Source organism: Gavialis gangeticus, unplaced genomic scaffold (assembly GCF_001723915.1).
Source record: "Gavialis gangeticus isolate Ggan-Ray unplaced genomic scaffold, GavGan_comp1, whole genome shotgun sequence".
In the NCBI taxonomy this organism is placed as follows: Eukaryota; Metazoa; Chordata; order Crocodylia; family Gavialidae; genus Gavialis; species Gavialis gangeticus.
Window position 1 is genome coordinate 5,555,223 of NW_017729016.1, and position 8,726 is coordinate 5,563,948.

The 8,726-nt window shown below is 53.2% G+C and overlaps 1 protein-coding gene across 1 annotated transcript in view; it reads left to right on the forward strand.

The window, feature by feature from the left end:
* Window positions 1-826: 826 nt before the first annotated feature.
* Window positions 827-8,726, forward strand: part of RAB26 (RAB26, member RAS oncogene family) — a 104,151-nt gene continuing 96,251 nt past the window's right edge. Inside the window, exon 1 of the mRNA XM_019512745.1 lies at window positions 827-943. Coding sequence (XP_019368290.1) covers window positions 836-943 — 108 coding nt within the window. The 5' untranslated portion in view covers window positions 827-835. The remainder of the gene's footprint in view (window positions 944-8,726) is intronic.

The window sequence follows — 8,726 nt, forward strand, 5'->3', positions numbered from 1 at the left end:
GTTCGTTTTAAGAGCGGCATAATCATGTCATTCAAGTGTAAAACTCTAAATCGAAGGATTTTTTTTTTTCTTTAAAAAAAAAAAGAAGGAAAAAAAGAAAGCTGTGTTATAATTAGAGTTCAAGCCAGCTGAAGCTCTAGGAAGCTGTCTTCTTGCCTGACTGACACCTGGGACCTATTTCATGGTCCCTTCGGAGGCCAAATTACGCAAAAACGAACTTGGGAGGAGCAGGAGATCTCATGACACAAAGCACAGGCCGCGTTCAGGGACCTGCTCCCGGCTTGGCTGGGGGGTCTTGGAGAGAGGCGCTTAGCTCCTGTGTCCGCCCCTCCCACCCTGCATGCAGTGGGCCTGATCTAAGCTGGCTCTGAGAGCGGCGAGGGCCAAGTCGGCTGCAAAGCAGCTGGAGACGCGGCAGCTGGAGTCTTCTGCATTGATTTTCATACACGGTTGAATTTGCCCAGAAAAAGCTGCTCATTTCCAGCCTCTGGCTTGCCATCCAATTGACCTTCTTTGTGTCAGGAGCTGTCCAGCTCCACTTCAGAGCCAGGCTGGGGGCAGGTTTGCTGGGCAGCAATGGGCATGGGTCTCTTAGATCATGTCCTTACAAGCAGAGGACCACTGTCTCCCCTGGGTTTCGGTAGCTATTAATCTGCTGCGCTGCCGTGCTTAGGCACAGGCCTTGCTGCCTGCGTGAGCAGCCCTCGGTGCTTCGGTGGGGTTCAGGGCAGCTAGTCCCAGCTGCTGTAGTTGCGTTTCCCCCTAGGAGAGTCCTTCTCCTCCTGTTTTCCAAGTGGCGCCTGAATCCCCCCTTCTCCTTCCTTCTCTGCAGGTGATGCTGGTTGGCGACTCTGGGGTTGGCAAAACCTGCCTGCTAGTGCGGTTTAAAGACGGCGCTTTCCTGGCCGGCAGCTTCATCTCCACGGTTGGAATTGACTTCAGGGTAAGGTGCTGTCAAGCAGTTCTAGAAACCATTTCTCCCCCCAATTTCCCTTCTTGTGTGGTTGGAGATGCCAGCCTCTGTGGTTCTCGGGCGGTCGAATTTGATGAGCATCACACCCAGGGAATAATGAAGTGTCTCACCTTCGAAATGACCGGCTCCTCTCTTCCAGGGCACTGCTAGGGTTACACATCTGGGCACAGCACAGCTGGCGGGTTATTTGTCAGCACCAGCGTTGTAACGAATGCCCCCTAAATGAGGAGGAACGCATGCCTTTGATTGACCAACGCTGGTGACCTCCGGGCAATTGCAGTTACCACCTGTGGCTGCTCCATGGCTGGTTTGATGTATTGTTCAGGTTGCAGCGCCGTCCTCGCAGGTGTCGGACATCCCAGTGGGGCCGAATGAGCTGCTACCCTCCCTGGGAGGAGGGAGGTTTTGTGGGGGAAACTAATGTCTTTAGTGCTGGGAGTGGGAGGACAGGAGGCTATGGGCCAGGGGGCTCTGGTTCAATACCCGGCCTCCCCTGCCCCGTCTCTCCTTGGAGACAGGCCAGGTGGGGGATGTGCCCGATGGGAGGAGGAACCCATGCAGCCTCTGAACGCACATTGGTGGGGTTTGCCTGTCAGCCGTGCCCCCGGGGGTGATCCGCGGCTTGGAGACTGGCTAGCCACATGTGGGTCACACGAAGGAACCGGCTGCAATTCTTCCCTCCTCCCAGGCGCTGCTCTGTGTTGCCTGAGCACCAGGCATGAAACCACCGTCCTCATCATGTGTAGTTAAGAGGCTACGTGGCTCATATTCATGCACAGATACCTGAAGGTTTCCCATGCACCTATCTAAGTTCCCTCTCTCTCTTTTTTTTTTTCCATTGAACCCAGCTTCTTTCACCTCCTGGAGTGTCCCAATTGCCGACAAACAGCTGAAGTTTGCCTCCAGATTTAAATCATACATAGGCTTTTTATTATTTTTTTTAAAAACCAAAAGCCAGTTTTTATGCAAAATATTTTCATATGTTGAATAGCCCCAGCTCCTAAAATCCGTATGAGAGCCATAAATAAATAAAAACACCTTGCAATGTTTGCAAGTGAAGCTTTGCGCTGTTGTGCTAATGCATGAGACTGGGGAGCGGAGTGGAGTGGGAGCTGACTGTGAATAGATGGGGACCCCTGTGGTCTGTTTTCAGTGTCTCAGCTCAGAGATGCAAACAAGTAAACAGCCAGCCTCTGTGGTGCAGAGTCAATTAGACCATTAGAGTTTGTTCAGTTCGGGTAATCTAAAGTGGTGCGAAGAGCGAAGGGAAAGACTTCTGTTCTCTGAAAACGTAATAATAATCATTACGATGCTGCCGCAACCCCTCTCCCCAGAGTCGCTTGCCTTTGAAAAAGGCCTGCATGCTGTGATTTGAGTTGAGAGAGACCTTCTCGTGTAAAAATAGGACCCGCTGCTTGGGAACCTGTTGCCTCTGCAAGATCTTAAGATCTCTGGCTTATAAATCTGGGGCCGCTCTGTCGGTCTCCTGGCTCTAACTGAGTCTCAGCGTCGTTCTGCTTCGTGCTGGGGAGCTCTTGACTAGAAATGGTTGAGAACCACCGGTGTAAAAAATAATCTGCAGCAAAATTTTGCGTGCATCAGATGGCTAGATGATGGGGACCGTGCCTGCTCTCCAAGCAGTTCTGCATGCACGAGAGTTTCAAAGCTCCGTGTGACCCTGCTACCGTTGCTCACGGCATGGGGGAATAAATGTACAGACCTTTGCAGGGAGGAAGGAGAGCCCTGCAGAACTGCTGATGACTGGAGACTTTTCCTTCGCAATGCAAATGCCTTGATACGCCGGTGAGCAAAGGGAGCTGGGCTGCCTGGCGCTCCGGCAGGCATGCCTCTGGAGGCAGCGAGCAAACCTGCTGTGCAAATGTCTGAGCCGAAGCCACCCTGGCTGAGATGATCAGTATTGCAGAGCCATCGCTGCAAGAGATGGCTCGGGTGGGAACACGCAGAATGGGGAACAGCCTCTGGGTTCTCAGAAAGCGTGCTGGTTACCTGGCTGTCGAATGCAAAGGGATGGGCATCCGGCATGGAGAGCACAGCTGGGGGCAGCATGGGCGGGTCTGGGAGGACCGTCCCGGCTGATCCGGGGTGCCGCTGAGAGTAGCGTCGCGTGGCTGCGGTGCATGGTGCCGGTCCCCCCAGCCACGCTGCAAAGGTGGCGAGACTGCAGCCGGCTGGAGCATTCCCGGAGAGCGCTCTTTGCTTGGAAAGCCCCATCCTGCAAGAGCCTTTCCAAAGGCGCACACCTGGCTTTCCAACAGCATTTGGGTTCATTTGCATGCTTGATGCTAGTTGTGTGTGCATTCAGCGTTGGTGCCAGGTGGGCTGTAGCAGCCTAGGTTTTAGATGAACCTGGACAGGACTGCCCCTGGGAGCAAGATGCTTAAGAGCCCAGTTCTGGCTTCCAGGAGAGTTATAGCTGGGGCAGCAGTAAGAGGCCTCTCCCTAGCTATGCCTTGTCTTTGCAGAGGTGCAGCCCATCCCTGCTCCGCTGGAGGGACGGTGCATTTTGGGGCGACCCTGGGGTACACCATGCTCTGCCTGGATGAGCTCCTACCCCGGGGAGGTGGAGATTTCCCTGCAGCATTAGTCTCGCGGTGCCATTTCTCAGCGCAGCACTGGGGAGAGTGGCCTTGTTCCCTGACACTGCTTGCAAACACCGCCTGGTTTATCTTTATATCATTTTGTGCTATAATTAAGGGAGAGCGGTCTGGGGAGAGGAGACTCTACAGCAATAAACGTGGCATTTACTCTCTTGTAAAAGCTGATGAGAAGCCGTTTATTGCCCAGGGAGCTGGAGCCGGGAACGCCTTGTACATCCTGCCTTATTTGTTTTCCTTGCTATGGCGTCTTGCTTTACACCAGGTTCTCCGCTCCTGGCCACAGCGAGGGTTGACCCAGCAGTGGGAGGGAAGGATGCGGTGTTTGCATCCAGTGCACCAGGCAGGCAGCTCCTGTCTGTGGCCGTCTCGGAGAAGGGCTCTGCGTGCTGATGTGCACGGCTTTCATTTCTACTAAGCTTCTCTAGGTCAGTGATTCTCAACCGGGGCTCCTCCGAGATCCTTTGAAGGGTGCCTTGACACGTGAGGAGATGAGCTGAGATGCGCAGGCTTGGGCTTTTGTCTGCTCAGCCCCTCCGCACGGAGGTAAGCGCTGCAATAAATACGTGGTGCTTGAAATGGGGTACGGCTCAATCCACATGAGTTATGGAGGGGGTTTGAGTCTGCTGAAGGGCGCCTCGGACCTAAAAAGGTTGAGAACTGCTGCTCTAGGTTTTGCACTCCTGAAAGGAAGCTGCAGGATGACTGAGCAGGGGTAGGATGAGTGTGATAAATGGTGCCCACCTGGCAAAGACCAGGGCATAGACAAAAGGACCATGCGGTTCCCGGATTGCTTGGATTTCTTGAGCCCAGCCAGGTATCAGGAGCCACAGGGCAGAGCTCATCCAGGGGTAGAGCGATTTTTCACATGCTTTTCAGCATAGGTATTTTGCCATCGACATACTCAAGTGCTCTGGCCCGTTCTGGAAGGGGCCAAAACACAGGGGAACGAACTTAGGACAAAAGTCAGCCTCCCCCCTTTGGTTTTTTGAATTTTTTGAGAGTGCATCATTGGAAAGGGCCTGTTTCTGGTCCTCCCTAGTGGGTAGTGGCTGTGGCACACGGATAAGTTGCTGTGTGATAAGCCAGGGTGTGAGCCTGCACCATGTGAGCTACCCCACAATACATGCATGTGTGCACACCTGTTTCCTGCAGCAATTGCACTGGAGCATAGCCCTGTCTCTCTGAGGAGCAAGCTACCCCACCCTGATCAAGGTGGAAGAGCATGCATACGGGCATTTATCCCAGAATAGCTCATGCACGGTAAATTCACAACTCGCTTCACCTCTTGGTAAGCGCTTGGATCGCTGCCCTCCCAGGAAAGCTGAGCCAAGCGTGCAAGGGATGGGGGCAAGAGTGCATGTGAGCAGGCAGTAAAGGCCGACTGAATGAGTGCTCATGGAAAAGGCCGAGAATCGCAGAGACCTTTGGACCGAGCATATGGGTGTGCATGGGGCTGGCTTCTTTGTTTCCTTTCCATCCAGACAGATGCTGTCCGGGAGTGTCACTCTGCCGTGTTCCCGCAGTCCCGGTTTATAGCCACAGCTGGGGTTGATTTATTTTTTCCCTCCAGCAGAACCCATCGTTGGCACCGTCCATGCACGCTGCTGACATCTTGCTGCAGTCGGGCAGGTGAAAGCAGCCTCTGCCCGGCCAGCAGAATACTTCCAAATAACAGCACAGTGATTCCCTTTGAAAAATCCCCTTTTAGCAAGGCTTAGATGTTTGAGGCCTTCTCTCCGCGGTGGCTTTGCTGACAATTTCTGTAATAGGGAGCCAAGATTGAGCCTGTTTCACAAATAACATCCCCGTTCGTCCAGTCACTTTGGAGACAAAGCAGCCGCCTCTGAAATGGGTGCAGTGAGTTCTCCCTTGCGCGGCGCTCTGCTTTCTCCCAGGCACAGCCAGGGGAAATAAATCAGCGTAGCTCACCCGAAATCAATAGGTCGGAGTCTGCTAATACTGGCTGAAGAGCTGGCACCATAGCCCCATGCGAATGTCCCTGCTGTCCCCCCGATGAAGGGGAGACCTGGAGGGGGAGTGTGTTGCATTGCCCGCTACTCTTCTCTTAGCAGGCTCCAGGTGAGGAGGGTCTGCGTGGCTGGGCCGTCTCCTGGGCCGCGGGATGTGGGTGCTCAGCGGCTCCTGAACTTGCAGATGTGCAACAAGTCGGCGGTCTCGAGTACTAAAGCAGCAGTCATCAGCTGCCTTCTCCCCCAGGCTTGCCTTGAGAGACTCCCGGCATCTTATTATCTGCCCCTGAACCATCCATTTCTCCCGAGCGTACGAATGTCGCGGTATCTTGAGATGCTTTCTGCTCATTCGATAGCCTCCGGGTAAGCACGACGCAATCCCATGTCCAAGGGAAGAGAATTGATTTCAGACGGGCATATTTTCCCTGCCTGGGAAGCATCTGCATTTAGGAAACTATTTACTTTAGATTGAAAACGTAACGCAGACCCTGAAAACAAACAAACCTGTTCCCTCCGTGCGCCGGCACCGAGGCACGACTGTTTGCAGGCTGCCATCTCGGAGCCCACATGCAGCTGAGCGTGCGGGGGGAAGAAGCCTGAAGAGCAAACTGCGCACATCCCGTGAACCCGGCTAAGGGCAGAGCAGACCTCTCTGTGCGCTCAGTCCTGAAAACAAAGTGCGTCGATGAAAGAGAAAATCGCCCCGCTGTTGGAGCTCCCCGGTGCATTCTTGGCAGTGGGGCCGGCTGGTTTGACACGATGCTTATAAAGGCTTTTCCAGGCTGGAATGAAGGGGTTTCTGTGGACTTGGGATCACGCATGCAAAATTGGGAAATTGTATCCCATCCGCAGAGGTTTTCTGGTTCTTCTCCGGACGTGGCCGTGCGGTCGGTTCGTTCACACCCCAATGCATCAAAGTGCTGATGGGCAAACCTACGTCCTGTCGCCTTTGGTGGAGCTGCTCCATCTGCTCCCGATCTGTCCTGATCGGGGATGCTTTCCTCGGTGTAGGACTCGCAGCTGCTTGGACACCTGGATATGCTTGCGATGTAAGGGGCAGGATCAATGCATGGGAACAGTTTGGCTTGATCAGTAATAGGGTCAAGGTGGGTGCTTGCAGACTTATCTATTAGCGGTCTGCTATTACTGCACTACTGCTTATTTTCATTATCAGGAGTTTTTATGATGAGAGGGGGAAGAGAGCCGGGGGAGGCTGCACTGACGTGGCTGGGGCGATCCTGAGTAGGGACGTGCAGGGAGAGGAGCGATGGAGAAGAAAAGAAGGCGGCCAAGGTCTAGATGGAGTGATGTAGTCAGGAAAGACACCAGCGGACGGGGGTTATGAACAGAAGATACCGTGGATTGGAATGAATGGAAAAGGAGGATCCAAGGCGCTGCCCCGGCAGTGGCCCGGGACTCTGGGCCGAAATGAGAGAGGGGAAAAGGCACACATGCGCTCTCTCGCTTTCACTGCTTCCTTCCTAACAGGCAAGCATCAAGAGCACATCTCCATCAGCACTGATTACGACAAGCCACGCTCTTCATTTCCTCCCACACACCTTGTGAGTCTGGCCTCTTGCTGCTCAGCCAGCCGCTCGGGGCCTGCTTCCGATCTCTGCCATCTCGGGAGGATTTTCCAAGGTCCTGTTTTGTTCCCAAAGCTTCATGGCGCTTGTTTCTGGTGCCTGCTTGAAGGATTTGGACTTCTCTCCCTCTTCAAGGACAGAGCACTTGGTAATGAGCTCCCGGTAGCAATACTCGCTCATGTGAAAGGTGCAAGCCAGGATGTGCAAAGTCCTTTGCACCTCTGCAGTGGTTCAGGTGACGGGAATTATTCTGCCTTTCAGACTTTTTTTTTCCTGCCTTTCTTATGAAACCGGTTTGCTAGTAGAGCAGCCGCTGGGTCCATCACGCCACGCCTTCCCTTTGCACGGCTGTGACAATCGCTTCAGCCTCAAGCATCGGTGTGACCTGCGCTTTGAGTCTGTGCCTGTCCCGTGACACTTTCCCTGCTGCACCTGCCTGTTCCTGCCTGCCTTGTTTTGTTTTTTTTTGGCAGGCAGCATCTCCAAACTTGCAAGAATCTGGCCCCAAGTGTTGATTAAAAGTGTTAGGTACTTGCTGTGCCTGTGATCTCAAACAGGCACAAAAATATAACCTTGTCAGCTTATTCAGTGTCCTTAATACCCAGACACAGCACAGGGTGTTTGGATTCATCTTGCAGAGAACAAGCACTTTTCCTCTAATAGCTCCTGATTCCCCCCCCGGACTGTTTTCAACACTTCCTCAGATCTCCTGTTTCTCTTGGAGGATTTCCATGAGATCAGGCTGCCTTTCAAGTTGCTAGTAAGCAAGGGTGTGAACAGTAACTTTCTAGTGCTTGTCTTTTCCCAGTACAGCGACTAGCAAAAGAGAGAAAGGGGACTGCTGGCCTGGAAGGAAAAAAGAGGCAAGGGTACATGCAAATAAGTGTAAAATACTGAACTAGTATATGAGTTGATATAATCCACTGAGTTACTTTGGTCTCCTGGAAGGCAGCAGGGTCCAGTGGTGAGACCAAAGCGCTCTGTATCAGGCCCCTCACACCCTGATCCCGATGGCCAACCACCCCAGCTTCCAACTTTAACCAAGTCACCCATGCTATCTCATGGCCCCCTCCCCCTCTGGACTTCGACAGCTGGACTTCAAACGTTAGATTTCATGATGGATGCTGCGCGCTTCCTTTCTGCACATTAATATTTAAAAAATGTTTTTCAACTTTCAAACTTTCTCCCCCCTGGCCCAGCAACTGTGGCACCAAAAGTCAGTCTGAAAATCTCACGAATTATTTCATAGTTTCATAGTTTCTAGGCTTGGAAGGGACCTGAGCAGATCATCTAGTCCGACCCCCTGCCATGGCAGGAAGAGCACTGGGGTCAAATGACCCCAGTAAGGTGGTCGTCCAACCTCCTGTTAAAAACCCCCAGGGTGGGAGCCTGCACCACCTCACTTGGAAGCTGGTTCCAGACTCTAGCCGCCCTGACCGTGAAGTAGCGCCTCCTGATGTCCAACTTAAACCTTCCCTCCGCCAGCTTGTGACCATTGTTCCTGGTCACTCCTTGCGGTGCTCGGGGGAACAGGGACTCCCCCAGCGCCTGCTGATCCCCCCTAACCAGTTTATAACAG